Source organism: Bombina bombina, chromosome 3 (assembly GCF_027579735.1).
Source record: "Bombina bombina isolate aBomBom1 chromosome 3, aBomBom1.pri, whole genome shotgun sequence".
Classification (NCBI taxonomy): Eukaryota; Metazoa; Chordata; class Amphibia; order Anura; family Bombinatoridae; genus Bombina; species Bombina bombina.
In genome coordinates, this window is record NC_069501.1 from 1,098,644,152 (window position 1) to 1,098,661,198 (window position 17,047).

At 37.1% G+C, this 17,047-nt stretch overlaps 1 protein-coding gene across 1 annotated transcript; it reads right to left on the bottom strand.

The window, feature by feature from the left end:
* Window positions 1–5,630: 5,630 nt before the first annotated feature.
* Window positions 5,631–13,827, bottom strand: CCNA1 (cyclin A1). Its single transcript, XM_053705038.1, has 9 exons — window positions 13,661–13,827; window positions 11,400–11,613; window positions 9,535–9,736; window positions 9,336–9,457; window positions 8,943–9,166; window positions 8,399–8,603; window positions 7,510–7,623; window positions 6,353–6,486; window positions 5,631–6,104 (listed from the first exon to the last, which is right to left on the bottom strand). The coding sequence occupies exons 2-9, from the start codon at window positions 11,595–11,597 to the stop codon at window positions 6,053–6,055; spliced, it is 1,251 nt and encodes a 416-aa protein (XP_053561013.1). The 5' UTR covers window positions 11,598–11,613; window positions 13,661–13,827; the 3' UTR covers window positions 5,631–6,052.
* Between the last annotated feature and the right edge of the window lie 3,220 nt (window positions 13,828–17,047).

The following is a 17,047-nucleotide window of genomic DNA, read 5'->3' on the forward strand; positions in this document are numbered from 1 at the left end:
TCTTCCCACACAATCCAGTCCTCCCAAATCTTCAAAAACTCATTTCTATTATCTAGCAGTGATGATGCAATGTTTGCCATCTGATAGTAAAATTTAATTTTATTGAGTATAACATTATAATGGGGTATAGAAGTTTTCCAGAATTTTGCTATAATCGTTCTAACTGCCGTGCATATGATACCTACAAGTTTTAAGGAGTGTTTTGACAACCCTAATATAGGGAAGTGTAGAAGGGCTTGTTCCATAGTAAGTGTAATTTGTTTGTTGAATATTTCACTCAGTAACTTAGAGGTAGATGTCCATACTAAAGCGCTCTTTGGACAGTCCCACCACATGTGGACATAGGTGCCCTCTACCTGACAACCTCGATAGCATAGAATAGTATCATTAGTAACTGTGCTTGTACCATAATATTTGACTCTACTCGGGTGTAAGTACCATCTGTATAATACCTTAATGTAATTTTCTTTCAGGTTTGCACTAATGGAACAAGCTAAACCGTTTTGGATTACCCGGGCCCATTCTTTAGTATCTATAGAGAGGTTGATTTCAGTCTCCCATTTTTTGATAAAGTTCAATTTGACTGGTGATCTATTTGTGCATAGTAATGAAGTATTTTAAAGTGTTATTGTTGTAACGATTTTAAAATCATATGTTTCTTATTAATTTTGTGTGTTATTAATAGCATTTTTAGAGAGACTGAAAAGAGATTTAGTGTGTTTTCTACCTGTTAAAGGCACATAAAATAGATTGTTTTTGCAAATGAAGTAACTAAGGAAAGTGCAATGAGGAGAGTGGTTTTAAGTCTGGTAAACACAAAAGAGAGTTTTTTCTAGCACATGATTAACAGGTTGATTTAAGTATGTTATGTGCGTAATGTAAGATTCATGCAAGGAGTTAAAAAAGGAGAAAATAAAAAGACTATATGCTGTATGTTATTAAATGTATCTAAAGTATTTGGGTCTGTTTCTGTTGCAAGTAAAGTAATTCAGTAGAGTTTTAATATAAATTGGTAACATATTGCTGTGTAATATTATGTATGCTATGATGGCTCTTATTTAAATATGCAGGTTTTTAATGGTATATAACACAAGTTTTCTAATCATGGCTAGGTTATATATGTAAAATGTTATAAATGGTCAGTCCTTAAAGGGACAGTACACTGTAAAATTGTTTTTATGTTCATGTGTTTTCAATGATTTGTTATTCCAGCTGTATAGTATAAAAAGTAGGAGAAATTGTGTTTTCAGGTTTATTTGTATATATGAAGTAGTTGCTTTTGTGCTTTTAAATCACAGCCTATTACAAGGGGTATTTGTAAACAATTAAAGGCACTCCATCAGGTGAGATGGATCATTGGAAACAATTTAAAGGGGACATTTTTGGGCAAACTGTCCTTTTAATCTATTAGTGTAAATTATTATTATTATTTTTAGAAATCTCATTTTGTTGTATACAATCGTTATATTTAGTCAGAGAGCTGCAAAATGTTGAATATCAAATTTTATACCAAAAGTGAAATCAAATAAGTGTGTATTTATTAAAATCTTGGTTATGTAAAAGTATAGACTGGATTCTAGAGCTTTTCACAAATTATTTGTGCCAAATGTGATTTATTTAACAGTGGGTTTGCACTGTGCATTCAAGCAGGGGCTATATGGAACAGTGGCTGTGCCATTTTTATCTGACCTTTTACATAGTATAATATTGTGTGTTCCTTTGTAAATTTATGGTTAGGGATTTTATTTGTAAATGTGCAACTAGAGTTTATTGATCTTCTGAAATGATTGCATTATTATCATGATCTCATAGTATTGTGCATGGTAGAAGTTGCAAAACCAGGGCATAGAAGGTTGTTATAGGATTTATTTGTAGTGTTTTGCTAGAATGTGGTATTTTTCAGTGCTGTGTTTCAGTGAATGTAAGTATATGTGTTGTATTTCAAGTTGATTGTGGTTGTTAAAAGTGTGTGCTCGCTGTTAATGTTTTGTTTTGAGTAATGGACAGTTGGGTTTTGGGTCTTTTCTAAGAGAATGTTATGTTTTTATTTTTAATGAATGTGTGTGGAAGGCTGCTGTATGAATGGCATATTGAGGTCTATTTGATTTTGCCTGATTTTAAGGATACTACTTCTTTTAGGAGTGCATGGATTGTCTTTTAATTTGCTGTCATATTTTGTTTGCGGGACACATAGGGTGTTTCACTCGAACAAAGGGAGGAGTATTGATGAGTATCTTTATATATGTAATTTGAGTGATTGTTTTTAAGTAAGAAAATAAACCTAATGTTTTTTGTTATTAATACAATATTTGTATTTGCAGGATGAGATCGTGAAGCTGTACCCAGAAAGTAAAAACACTAACTAAATTATTTTTAAGTTTTTCATATTTAGGTAAATCTGTACAGATAAAATTCAATAGTGCACTCTCCAAAAGATTGAAGATTGAATGCAAGTAAACCTTTCAAATAAAGAGATGCCTGGTGCCTAGGTGAAGGAGAGAAAAAGAAGATAAAAGACCCTTTGTCAAGTTTATTTTTTCCACCATATTGCAGTAAAAGTTGCTGAACAATCTTTTGGATCCATTCTTTGCTTTGCATGCTGGTACCAGCCCCAAAACTGGACTCTGGGTAATCTATGACTGTTTCCTATGATGTGTGTCTTCAGAACCTAAAGACTATCCTTCTCTTGATTATGCCTTGCCTTTTGGAATTGAGGACCTGTTACGCTGTTAGAGAGTCATCCACAGCTAAATTAGGGGAGTATTGTTTTAACTTGTTTACTTATATTACTTGTTTTGTATTCTATTGTAATTGTGTTATTTTTATTGACCATATTAGTTATAAGTCATTTAGCTTTGTCTGCAGAAAAGTATGCCTTTTTTGTATTAGTACACATAGTTCATGTACTTAAAGGGACAGTCTAGGCCAAAATAAACTTTCATGATTCAGATAGAGCATGTAATTTTAAACAATTTTCCAATTTACTTTTATCACCAAATTTGCTTTGTTCTCTTGGTATTCTTAGTTGAAAGCTTAACCTAGGAGGTTCAAATGCTAATTTCTTAGACCTTGAAGCCCACCTCTTTCAGATTGCATTTTAACAGTTTTTCACCACTAGAGGGTGTTAGTTCACATATTTCATATAGATAACACTGTGCTCGTGCACCTGAAGTAATCTGTGAGCAGGCACTGATTGGCTAGACTGCAAGTCTGTCAAAAGAACTGTAAAAAGGGGCAGTTTGCAGAGGCTTTGATACAAGATAATCACAGAGGTTAAAAGTATATTATTATAACTGTGTTGGTTATGCAAAACTGGGAAACTGGCAATAAAGGGATTATCTATCTTTTAAAACAATAAAAATTCTGGTGTAGACTGTCCCTTTAAACAAAGTAACCCCCTAGATAAGTAACTCTAAACCTTGCAGTATTGTAACCTATTGAATGGCTCACTGAGTATATAGAATATGTTTGCACCATTATAGTTTAAAAGAAAATGCTGCAATATCTCAGAATATTCTAGACCCTTCACCATTGTAGAACACAAGGTTCACCCATGTTTCTATACCACCCTTAATATTTAAGTGAAGGGATATATATGTCTTGCAGCCTCTTGATGAAGTCTAGTAGTTTTTACTTGCTTAGTATTCATGTTTAAGGTATCATTTAAATTTTATAGAGAAGCTGAGAGTTATTCTCTGTAAAAGTATAATCAATGTATTTAGTTGTATTATATATCCACAATGGTTTCCTGGTTTTAAGTGACATAGGATAAGTGAAGCTATTAAAGGTAATGCTTACAAAAAAGGTGAAATGTTTTTTGAACATAATTGTGATTGTATCAAGGTGTGTGCTCATCTTGTGCTGTTTTGTTTCCTTCTTAGACTCCTGACTTGAGTGTCTGCTTGCTATGGGGATCCACCTGCTTTCCTCGTCTACCCCATGAACAAACCAGACTTCCAGCATCTACCTGCAGATGGACACTTGCAAAGCACCCCAACTGCAAATGGACTTTGGTATTGAAGCAGTGTGTCTGAGGGAGGTGGAGCTCTAAGAGGACAAAACTATTCTTAAAGTGATCAGAAGCCACCCAGAGATACTTGTGCTGTTCCCATGTCATGCTTCACTGTGGAGTGTATAGAGCAGGAAACGGTCAATGCTATTTGGGGATGCTAGCTAAGCAGGTTGAGAAATAAAGATGCAGCATTGGCTGGGGTAGATAGGGTGCTGGTTGGGTCTTTGTGCAAATAGACCAGTAGTTTGAGGATGCTGGGAGGTAGACAGAGTTTTGGAGAGACCGTACACCTATGTCCAGTGACAAATTGTGGCCTATTCAGTTTTTAAATTTTGTCCATATATTATAGCAGTAAATGTGAACATTTCTCTATAGTATTAGATTCATGTTTTACCAAAGTATTAGGCTTCTATTGCTAGATTTAGTAGTTTTCTGTGCCTTTTATATAGTCAGTCATAGTATGTTATTCTGGTGAAGTTTTAGACTATATTTAGCATTACTGACATTGTTTAGTATCCCTTTACAGGAGCACAAAATACATTGTTCTGCCATGTAGTGCGTGACATTTACACACTACCTACTTTTTTTTTTTTTTTTTTAATACCATGAAAAAAGTTTGACATAAGTAAAGCAAGTGTCAGGTTTCATGTCACTGCAAGGAAAAAAAAAATAAAAAATTATAAACCAAACTAAAATCTAAAGCCCTTATAATCCTGTAGAGGATAACATGGCTGTGGTCTACATACTCATGAAAGATGACCACTGTCATAACGGGGGAGAAATCATGCATGTTACAGCCAGGCAAGGCTTTTTTTTCTTGTGCCTCAATAGCTGTAGCACAGGGACTTCTTGATTAAAGTCATCCCACCCAGTTACTTGCTTAATTTGGAGACTCATTTTGTAATGGTTTAGTTTTAGAAAGTTGGAGAGGAAAAAAAAAAAAAAAAAGTTGTGGATCTAGAGCTAAAATGACAACTATATTTTTGCCAAAATAGTTGAAAGATTACATGATCTAAGACTAATTGACCCTACAGTGTTCCACCTACCTACAAAAGGATTGAGTTCTGCTCAGGACCTAAGCAGCACAGCTGGTCCTGAGCAGAAACCACCACTGATACAATCAGCAGTACTTGTTGCACATCCGATTCCTGCAACTAGCACTGCATGTTCACCAAAAAAAAAGCCACACCACGTTAAGCATATTTCTCAATACCATTTTTTGGAGCAGGCAAGAGATCTGATAGAAATCTTTATATAATTCTCCTATGGCATAATCTCAAAATTCTAACTTGCAAATGCAGCAAAGCAAGTGTTTAGGCAATGTGCTACTTTGGTAACATTTAGTCATAGTTATCCCCTCTTTAGGGCAGAGCTGCGCATGTTCTTATAAAGCAAAGAAGATTCATTATACCTTCTATGAATGTTCTTTTGTAATCTAAATTTAAGAACCATGCAGATTTCATAAACCAGCTAGGTAAAATAGTACATGCAATAACCCTTCTTGTGAATTCAAATGCATTTCCTATGTCTTAAATGCAGCTATTACAGGCCTGATTCTACAATGATCTAGATACTAGAATTGGTGTTCATCTAGGGAAACAAACTACTACAAGACACATTTTATGAATTCACATTTTTATTAAAATCATTATGCCACAAAGATAAAAAAGCTTTCAGGTACATTTTATATAAAAAGTTTGTTAAGAGTTACACTGACAGCAGCTTTCTTGAAGACTAACTGCTGAAACCAATGTGACAGGCAAATTGTCCTGAGTAGTTATAAGACAAGTGTTTGCAGTGTATTTACCTTTCACAGCTTTGTGGTCCTATATTTACACCTAATCTAGGGACCACCATCTGAATTTGGTAGTCAGTGATAGCCATTTAGTTCTAAATTCTTAGATAAAAATCATAAAAATTGTATGCATATATAAATAAAAGAAATAAAATTAAACTAGACACTTGTCCTGCAGTGTCTAGAATTGGAGACCAACTCTATTGATCTTGAAGTGCTGTGCATGTTCCTTGTAAACTCAGTCTTCATTTAAGAGGAAGTGATGCTGGTGGTTCCAGGAGAGAAACCTGCATATATCTAGGGAAGAGGAGAATTAAAGTAAGAAAATTAACAAAAAAACAAAATCCTTAAAACAGTATCGTAATCCATTTGATTTCTAAACATTGGACTATACTATATTTACATCCTTTGGTCATTCGAAGTAGCTGCTTTTGCCAGCACCTATCCTGAAAGTCTCAGTAGTGCAGTATTGGCTATACAAACAAGTTATCAGCAATGACTTCCCAGTGAGAAGTAGAGACCAGCTGCACCTTTAAGCCACTTACTTTGAGGCCTTGTATTTATCTCTGATTGCCTGCTGTGCTTGATGAGGGGCATTGGCACAGGCCCTGTGTAGATCACTCAAGCACGGTACTATTCCACTTAGTGAGTATCCAGTGAATGCAGAGAGGGATTCAGGCTGCAAGACAGAAAAGGTTTATGCAGTCTCCCTTTTAATACCAGTTTTCTATTGACTACTGTTCCATAAGTGTCAGTCTACACATTAGTCATCTTAAAGTCTTACCCTTTAGATTAAGCTGCAAATAGCCTCCTGCATCCCTTTCAATACCACAGCAGAATATATTTATATATATATATATATATATATATATATATATATATATATAACTTAAATAGTTACTGGTCACTGATGGCATCACAATCTGGGCTGTGTAACAGATTCACTAGTGGATTCAGCAGACTGCCAGTGCTGCTCAGCAAAGTGCCTAGACCATGATGTCAGTGGGTGGAGCTTGGCAGCCATTTCAAACAAGGTTTTAAAATAACTTACTGGTCCTGCTGCATGATATAGAAAGGGGTGCAGGCAGCTATATCTAAGCCAAGCCTTTATGACCAAGGTGTAGACTATCCCTTTAAATGCCAATAAAGCAGATACTAAGCTTTATCATAACTATAGTTCATATATCCTAGGATATTAAACTGTAAACAAAGTATTTTATACACCACTTATGGAATTGTCCGTGTCGATACCTGTGTCCTTCAGCTATTGAGCCCTTAGGGATGCATTGGTTAATCTTTGGGTGAAAATGTCACATAAAGGGACACTAAATCCATAATACAGTGTATAACAGCAGTCCAATTTCTGTGATCTGCTTAATGCCTCATGTAATTGGCTCACTGAAGGCATGTATTTGCAGCTGCCAATCAGCAGCTCCTAAGCCTACCTAGGTAGGCTTTAACAGGTTGTACAAAAGATAGACTAAATTATATAGCATATCTGCTTTAAATAAAAAAAAAAAAAAAAAAACACACAATGTATATGAACACCACATTCCCCTAAAGTTGAGGAGTTAACTGCATGAAATTTGTTTGCATTTTCCTGTGCCTTGAAATCAATAGCTTAGACTGAAAGTAGAAAAACCCTGCAATGCCTGAAAAAACTGAACACTAAAGTGATCTACGTAGAGAAATAAGGACTTACCCAGAAGACTTTGTTGATTGTGTAATTGGCAAGGCAGTATGCTGCAGCAGCAGTTATTGAAGGGAGATATTGCAAAAAAGGATCAACATCAAGTAGAGTCAGTTCTGCTAGATACTAAGAAAAGTGATGAATTAGGAGTGTCATTTCCACAGTAAAATGTATATTTGTCAAGCTTATAACAGGAAACACAGTAAGCTAATTAGGTGCTTATGGGCTTTAAGTATTGGTGTTTTAACCCAACTAGACAAACCCAAGTACCTTACTAACTGCAGTTGGATCACTTTCTTAAACTTAATGGGTAGAGGTCTTCTATATTTAAGTATCTATTAACTAAGCTGTTCATTGAAAGGTTTAAGACAGCCATGTTACAGCATATAGTAACTAAAGAGTTACTTAAAGAGACACCAAGTAAAATTTCTTTTGTGATTCAGATTGAGCATGAAATTTTAAGCAACTTTCTAATTTACTCCTGTTATCAAATTTTCTTCATTCTCTTGGTATCTTTATTTGAAATGCAAGAAAGTTTAGATGCCGGCCCATTTTGGTGAACAACCTGGGTTGTCCTTGCTGATTAGTGGATAAATCCATCACCCAATAAAAAAGTGCTGTCCAGAGTACTGAAACAAAAAAGCTTAGATGCCTTCTTTCTCAAATAATGATAGCAAGAGAAAGAAGAATAGGAGTAAATTAGAAAGTTGCATGCTCTTTCTGAATTACAAAAGAAAAAAAAATTGGGTACAGTGTCCCTTTAAATTGGCTATAGACTTCAGCATGATTGCTTTGGTGTATGTTATGCTGCAAGTCCCCCCCCTTTAGCCCTTTAAGGCTATGCAGAGATCAACCCGTTTTATGGCACTTTAATACCAAACACACTAGTATAAGTACTAACCATTGCAAAGTACTCAGTTTTGGTGCAGACTGCCTGTCTGTGGAAATATTGCAGAAGGAACTGGTTTACAGTAGGTACAGTCAAATCAAAAGCCAGTACTTTTAGCAGCAAGTGTTCCATTCGCAGAAGCTGCTTCTTTGTGTAGGTATCATCTGTTATGTACACAAGATCATCCACCTCAGGAGGGAAGACCTCTTCATATTTCCTGCAGATACAGTTGTCTTAAGTTTACAAAGACATTTCCAAAGTTTGGAAAACAGCAATTATATAGGAGGAGAGGGTGGAGAGAAAATGCAAAAAAAAAAAATCTCTCGTTAAGTCTAGTCCCAGGGTGATTGACCTTTTACGGAGCATACCCATATAAGCAATAATTGGATAAACACAGGTTTGAGAGCCCTTGGTACTCACTCTTCGAAAAGAGAAATACAAATTTACCAGCTAAGCAGCTTCTATTGCTAAATTAGAAGTCATGAAACCTAGTTTGGTAGAAGTTTGGTTTGTGTGCCACCTTGGCTAGATTCACCTCACCACCTGAGTCACTTACGATGCCAAGAGAATAGCTGCTGTGCCAACAAGCTGCAGCTTCCCACGCAGGACAGACATGCACGACAGAAATCTGTCCAAGTAGTTCACAGCCAGGAATAGGGTCTCTGTACGCAGTTTGTACTCAATGCCAACTTCCACAAGCCAGTCAATCAAGATGGTACGCATCGCAGGTGTGACGTCTGGCTGCTTCCTCATGTAGTATGGCTTTGGTCTGTGTTTAACCTGTAATGTTTTTCCTTTGTTATATACTATATTATTCACACACATTTGTTTTGTGCCACAATGTAAGCTATATGAATTTAAAATGACTGACAGATATACTGTTGGTAATTTGTCCTTAAATGATAGTGGCACATAACATGGTCCCACTATGTGAAGGTGACCAACTCACCTCAGCTTGGCGTAGATATAGATGAATGTCTTCAATGTATTCAGACAATGCTATTGAGTCTGGATCACTTCCAGATTGATCTTCAGCAGACTGTAAAGAGGCATCGACCAACATGGGAGACGCTGCAGAAATAACAACAAATTATGTTAAATGATCTAGCAGAGGGATAACAAGTCTGTAAATGACGAGCTACACAAACCTGCACTGATCTCAAGCAGCAAGTGGAAGTTTTGCTTTGCAAGGTTCTCTTCAGCTTCTTCCAGACATGGATACTCTATTTCAAGCGCGCACCTTTCCTGAAGTTTCTGTGGCTCATCAATATATATTGCGAAGCATTGCTTGGTAGCCACATTTGCAGGTAATGCATTTTCAATACCATTAAGGAATTTTGGAACTGCACCCTGAAATCACAAGTGTCAATACTTTAGTTTCAAATTTATATCTGTTAGGTACGATCAGTGCTGCATGTACACAGCTTACATGGACTAGACACTAAAGGACAGTCTAGTCAAGACTTATTATGGGTTTAAAAAAAAAAAAAAAAAAAAAAAAAACCTTGTTACTCATTCCACAGTTTTGCATAACCAACACTTATATTAATATACTACTGGCAGCCAGATTAACACATCTAGTCAGCCAATCACAAAAGACAAGTGTGCAGGCAACAATTAGCTGCAGCTCCCATTAGTGTAGTATGTGCCTATTTTTCAACAAGAGAAACCAAGAGAACAAAGCTGCCAGTAACTAAGATGGTGGCAATAGTTGGGGAGATCCTACACTGCAGAAAAAAAAAATTAAAATAAAAGTTTGACAGACCATCTGTCAGTACTTATGATGGGAGAGGGAAGAAAGCCGTTTGAGATCAGGGGGTGAGAAGTGCGAGGCTAATCTCTGCAGTATAGCTAAAATTAAACCTTTAAAGATAACCGATTAACCCCTTCACTGCTGGGAATAATAGAAGTGATATATCTGCCTTCTAATTACCAAAAAGCAATGGCAAACCCATATACGTCTGCTAATTTTGAACAAAGTGGATAGCAGAGAAGCTTTTATAAGCATTTGTGCCATGATTGCACAAGCAGTATATAAATAATTTCAGTGAGAAACCCAAAGTTTGTGAAAGATTAGATTTTAGATGTGATTGCATTTGGTGGGGAAATGGTGGCATTAAATATACCAAAATGGGCATTGGGAAATAATTTTGTTTAAATAGAGTGATGGCAAAAATGCTCTGGTCTTTTGGGGGAAGTCTTAGTCAGAAATGCCCAGTCCTTAAGGGGTTATATTTATATTTCATAATGTGTGTGATAGCTGCGGCAAACACATACATTTTAGCAAGTTAAATTTGCCAGGTGCCCACTGCCATTACTGTGATCTCCTGACAAGTCATCAAGGGTGGCCAAAAGTTAATTGGGGCTCATAGTATAGATGAGGCTTATTTGTGTAGTACAGAAATGAAAGCACTTTCTTGCAAGGTGTTCATGGTTACCACCGTAATTATCCGACTATACAGACAAAAATATTGAAAGGGACTGCTCTACTATAAAATAAATTAGGGTCTATAAACATACCAGATTTTTTTTTTTTTTTTTTTTTTTTAAATTCTGTATATAATTTAACACCCTTAAGCAAATCTGTTTTTTAATGTAACTTATTTTTAACTAGTCTGTTTCCTACGACCACCACTATTTGAAAGAGCAGATGATTCTTTCAAGTGAGGGGTTTTGAAGGCATGCAGCTGCCAAGGTAACAGATTGAGGGGTTTGAAAATCCCCCATCCAGTTCCCTTGCAGCTACTGGTATGCATCCTTGTTCAGCCCCTTCGCAACATCACCACATGTGTACGACATCAATGGCACTCCCACCCACTAGGCCACCAAGAAGGGATTAAAGAGTAGCTGAGCAACCACTCAGAAATAAAAAGTTGGATTTTTCTATAGAAAATACAAACTGTATAAATTCTATGTTCTAATGGCTATAGACCAAGATGACATTAGATGTTCTGTACCTCATTGCATTGGCAAGTACTGCTATTTATGGACCAGTATTCTAGAAGTTACTTACTTGGCCATATGGTTTCCTGATTTGTTCATTGTCACTGATTACTCCCAGAACAGTTCTTTGGGGAGGTCTTTGAGGCAGCAGATTAGACTGAATGAAGGCATCTCCTTTTGTCGTAGAAAATGGATTTTGGTGGTAGTCTTTACAAAGCCCCATTGTAGATTTTGCAAAGTAATTGTTTGTTACACCACTGTGATGCATCTTCACTAAACCGTAACTGTGGGAGAGGAGGAGAAGTAGTGTTTAATGCATATTGAGATTCAGTCATTCAAAACCATGGTAGTCTTTATATGCACACTGAGGGACCAGCTACTAATGAGCACGTGCAAGAGGTCACAATTTATACATACGAGTTTGATTGGCTAATGGCTGTCACATGACATTTGTTAGAAAATAAATACTCATTTAAAAGTCAGAGTAAGTGCTATTGTAAGTTAAACAAGTTCACTCTACAGATGCAGTCTAGATTAAAAAAAAAAAAAAAAAAAAAAAAAAAAAAAGTGTGCAGGCACCAATTAGCCACAGCTCCCACTAGTGTAGGATATGTGCATATTCTTTTTCAACAAGGGATACCAAAAGAACAAAGCACACTTGAAAAAAAAAAAAACACGTTAATTTAAACTTGCATGATTCTGATAGAGTATGTCATTTTAATTTGCCTTTCCTACACCTTAAAATATGGTTAGGAGTCATTTGGTAACTTGTGAAAAAGCACCATGTATGTAATACAGAGGGAAATAGTGCGAGAGGCAGTAAAGGCCTCAATTGTTTTAATGGCGGCTAATTACTATTTCAACTTAGAAAACCACACATTTTTGTACATTGCCTTTAAAGGGACAAAACCCTTTAAAGAGCATACAATTTTAAACAACTTTCCAATTGACTTCTGTTATCAAATTGTCTTAGTTTTCTTGTCATCATTTGTTGAAAAGCAAGGATGTAAGTTTAGAAGTAGGTGTCTGCAGCACTATATGCCAGTAGTTTTGCAACAATGTAATACATTAGTAAGAGCACTAAATGGCAGCACTATTTCCGGTCATGTAGAGCTTCTGGCACACTACCTAGGTATCTCTTAAAGAATATCACGAGAAGGAAGCAAATTGGAAACTTTTTTAAACTTATATTCTGTATCTGAATAATGAAAGAAATATTTTGGGTTTAAAGTCCCTTTAACGATTAATACACCAAGTAGGAGGAATACAGAATTAAAAACCTAAATAAGCGTCAATACAATTCCCATGTTCCACTCTGCACATTTGGTATTGAGGGGGACTTCTTAAAAAGGGATATTAAAAAAAAAAGCTCCTTTGGTAAAGGTAATGTTTAAGCAGAACTTGTTATCTTGCAGTGAGCACTTAGCAAGTTAAAGGGACACTGAACCCAATTTTTTCTCTTTTGTGATTCAGATAGAGAACGACATTATAATCAACTTTCTAATTTACTCTTATCAATTTTTGTTCTCTTGCTATCTTTATTTGAAAAGGCATCTAAGCTTTTTTTTGGTTCAGGACTCTGGATAGCACTTTTATTGGATGAATTTATCCACCAATCCACAAGGCCAACCCAGGTTGTTCACCAAAAATAGGCCAGCATCTAAACTTAGATTTCAAATAAAGATACCAAGAGAAAGAAAATTACTTAAAATGTTATGCTCTATAAGAAAAAAAAGACTGGGTTCAGTGTCCCTTTAAGTTACATTCTAACTAATCCGAGCATGGGCAAATTTGACTTTTTACCTAATCTATTCACTTTATAGTAAGCCATCTCATGTCACTCCAGAAGATTTAAGACAGGCTAGATAAGCCTTCCTACAGAGGCATCAGCTTCTTGTAAGGATGTGACCGGAAGTAATGGCCACTGCACAAATATAGTGTTAAAAAACATACATTTAAAAAGGATGACTACCATTTAAGCCACTACTTACTGCTTTTTTATTACAAATCAATTATACCCAATCTTTAGAACCACCACTCTCAGTCCCATTAACCCAAACTACTACCTCGGCTAAGGCAAAGCGCATACTCCATACCAAAAACATTCAACCTAAGCTCCTTGAATTACACACCAACATGGCTCGGCACAGACTTCAATTAGTTGGCAGGACCCTGTTTCCATCCTTCTAGAAAGCGGTTTTGTTCAGTATGAGTTATAACGAAGCATCTCAGGGACAACTAATACGGTCACCCGGTGAGTGCCAGCAAAGTGAGAGCCACCCGCCGCATTATTCAAACTTAAACATAGGGCACGGGGTAAAGCGTTCTTACCTGATACTAACGCTGAACCAAAGACCACCGCTGGAAGTAAATCAAGTACACCACGCTCCTTCCCAGACAGTGGCAGCTCCGGGTTTTATAGGGAGGGGCTGATTGGGATAATTTGGCTCCGGTGTGTGCAAGGCGTAGTGATTGCGCTCAGGTGCAATGGGGAGGACAGCTTGTGTCGGGATTGGGGAGACTGCGGTAACATCTACAGAACTGCTACAGCTGTCACATCACACACATTACTACAATGTTTTCAATCCGCCCGCGTCTGTTGAATTCAACCAACCACAAGCCACCTGCCAGGGACGTCACGTTTTGGCTTCTCCATAGAAACTGGAAGCGGCGTGCTCAGCGATCGCAGGAGGCTTGCTCACCTTGGCAACAAAGTGACAGCGCAGTCGTGGCGCCTGGGCACCCTAAGAGGTGGGCTAATGCTACACAGTCTTGTGTCCGACTCCCGAAATACCACAGACTGCTATTATTACATACTACAGGCTCCTCTAGAAATCTGATTCAAATAAGCAATTTGTCCTGTGACAGGTGCCCAACTAGATGCCACTGGTTCCTCTGATAAAGTCTTAGGAAATCCTCTGATAAAGTCTTAGGAAAAGCCTTCCTTTCTTGCACTAAAATATATTATACACACACCACACAGGCGTCTGTAGGAATTTTCAATGCAGCCAAGTACAATATTAATGTATAGTTTTGTCATCTACCCTATTTTTTAACCACTTAAGCAGGTAATCTGGAGAAATAAACTCATTAAAGGTATATGAAACCCACATTTTTTGTTTGATGATTCGGATAGAGCATGCAATTTTAATCAACTTTCTAAAATTGCATGCTCTTTCTGAATCATCAATGAGTTTCATATCCCTTTAAGTACTGAACCATTGTGTTTCATATCCCTTTAAGTACTGAACCACTTCTCATACCCCAGTGCTGAGCTAGTTTTGAACTTGTGGTTGCTGCCAACATTTAAATATTACTGTAAGTCTGAACTATATAAATAAAACTGGTAATAATAGTGTGTGTTAATCAAAACATTTGTGGTTTTATAATGGTATTAGCAGTGGCGTAGCGTGGGGGGGGGCCACAGGGGCGGTTGCCCCGGGCGCAAATTTCTGAGGTGCGCAAAATGCTTGGCTCCCAGCCTCCCCAGCCCCCACCATCTCAAGACAGTAGACAGTCACAGTCCCACTCCCAGCGGCGCTACAGGGAGGCTAAAAAATCTGACAGGCGCTTGCGCCCGGCCTTTCTGTCTCTCAAGTGAACTGTCTACTACTCTGAAGTCAAGACGTGCAGTGTAATGATTTAATTATCATAATTTTATGAGTGTAATCCTATCCGACCGTTACCTGCTGCTAGACTAGTGTTTACGCCACTAGTTAGCACGGTCCACTCCCACTCCCAGCGCACATGTCAGGAGGGAGGAAGAAGTCAGAGCAGCAGAGTCAGAGAGGAGTCAGACTGACTAGCACGCCGCACCCGCAATGATAAGGTAAGTAGTGTCAACAGAAATTACCAAACTCATCACCGGGTCCGTATCAGAACCAGACCACCAGTGCCACTGCCAGCCAGAATTATAATAAATTATTATAGCCCCTGTTTTTGCCTGGGCCCTAGGGAATAGGGATTGGAAATGGCAACGCAAGCAAAATACAGCTTAGCCTCTACCGTCACCCAGGTGACGTCGCAGGGCCAGCCAGCCAGCCAAGTTCCAAAGGACCCAGAGTCACTCTGAGGCAGCCAGCCAAATTCCAACTTTCAAAGGACCCAGAGTGTGAGAGTGATCTATGCTGCTTTAAAGTGAAAGCCAGTTATTTTATTTCAAATTCATTTTTAACCTGGGTAAAATAAAACATACAAGATGTAGATGATCTACATCCTGTATGTTTTACCCAGGTTAAAAATGAATTTAAAATAATAACTGGCTTTCACTTTAAAGCAGCATAAATCACTCTCACACTCTGGCATGCTGGCTCAGATGTATTTAAAAATGAAATCTCATGTTTAAATATTAAACCATAAAAAATAATGTACTTACTTAATGTATATAATAAAGTAATGGCTGCCTGCAACCATATTGAATCCTAATTTTTAAGGATGAATGTAGAGTTTAGAATTATATATATATATATATATATATATATATAGTATATATTTTTGTTGTTAAAATAAAGCTTTGTTTGTTTTAAAACAAAAACCTGTCTCCTAAGTTGTTGAGCTGTCTCCTAGATTCAAAGCAAATTTGCCAATCCCACCTGTACTGGTGGAAGAGACTCAGTCAGTGCTAATGGATTAGGGGGGCGCAATTCTTGCCTTGCCCTGGGCGCTGAGAAGCCACGCTACGCCACTGGGTATTAGTCAAGTTTTTTAAAATAAGGAGAAACATAGAATAATGTAATGTGTTTTCCATAGAAAGAATAAGCAATTACAAGAAATTTTTTTAATTTTTCAGTACATTGCATTTAATGCAATATTAACAGGTCTAAAATAGTTCACTTTAAATTCCTATTTATTTTTAATATGTACAAGAGATTTAAAAATCGAAGAGGTTCAAGATAAATCCCTACCATTATCTTCTGGAAGGCCATTCAGTGTACCCAATTTTTTTCTTAAATAAGTGCTTACATTCATTTCAATATTCAATTTAATTAGCAAATAGTTCTTATAATAATCATATATCATATTAATGTATAACTATTTGTATGGTGTTAAAGGGCCATAATAATAAAAAAAAATGCTCTAATTAGTTAGAGCAGGGTTCTTCAAACTTTTTCCCCCCCAAGGCCCAGTACCATGATACCATATATCTACACAACACTATTTTTATGCTTGGTCTGAAAATTTCTGAAGTAATATACAACAAGATAGCTGCAATTTTTGACAAGGTGACTAAAATGTGTGCATACTTTATTCCTGATTGTAGTCACACTTAAAAGTGTTGTAAAAAGTAATAACACACACTCTCATACAACATATACCACACACGCTCTCATACAATACACAAACCACACACTCTCCTACAAAACACACACACTCTCCTACAACACACACAAGTCAAAACCCAGTAAACATGGTGTTGCAACCCAGTAATGGATCCCGACCCGTGGTTTGAAGACCCCTGCGTCAGAGCATATAATTTTAACATTAGTAACACCTCAAATCTATGTGCTTAAACCCCAGCACTGCTGGTCTCGTTTGTAAAATGACGGTCACACAATCAGTTGGGTTGAGTGACTCCCGCTGCTGATTAGGTCAGCACCAGTTTCCGCTCAGAACTAGAGGGGGTTAAAAAAAAGGGCAAGATTTATCAAAGGTTTCGCTGCAGGCTCGCATGAGTGAATCTGAAGTAGAGAGTTAAGAAGCAGCGGTCATGAGTCTGGC

Coding starts and splice junctions, on each gene's coding strand:
- CCNA1 (XM_053705038.1), bottom strand. CDS start 11,597: ATGCATCACAGTGGTGTAACAAACAATTACTTTGCAAAATCTACAATG. Junction 9,167..9,335: donor TATATCTACGCCAAGCTGAG/GTGAGTTGGTCA, acceptor AAAACATTACAG/GTTAAACACAGACCAAAGCC. Junction 7,624..8,398: donor AAACTGAGTACTTTGCAATG/GTTAGTACTTAT, acceptor CACTTTTCTTAG/TATCTAGCAGAACTGACTCT.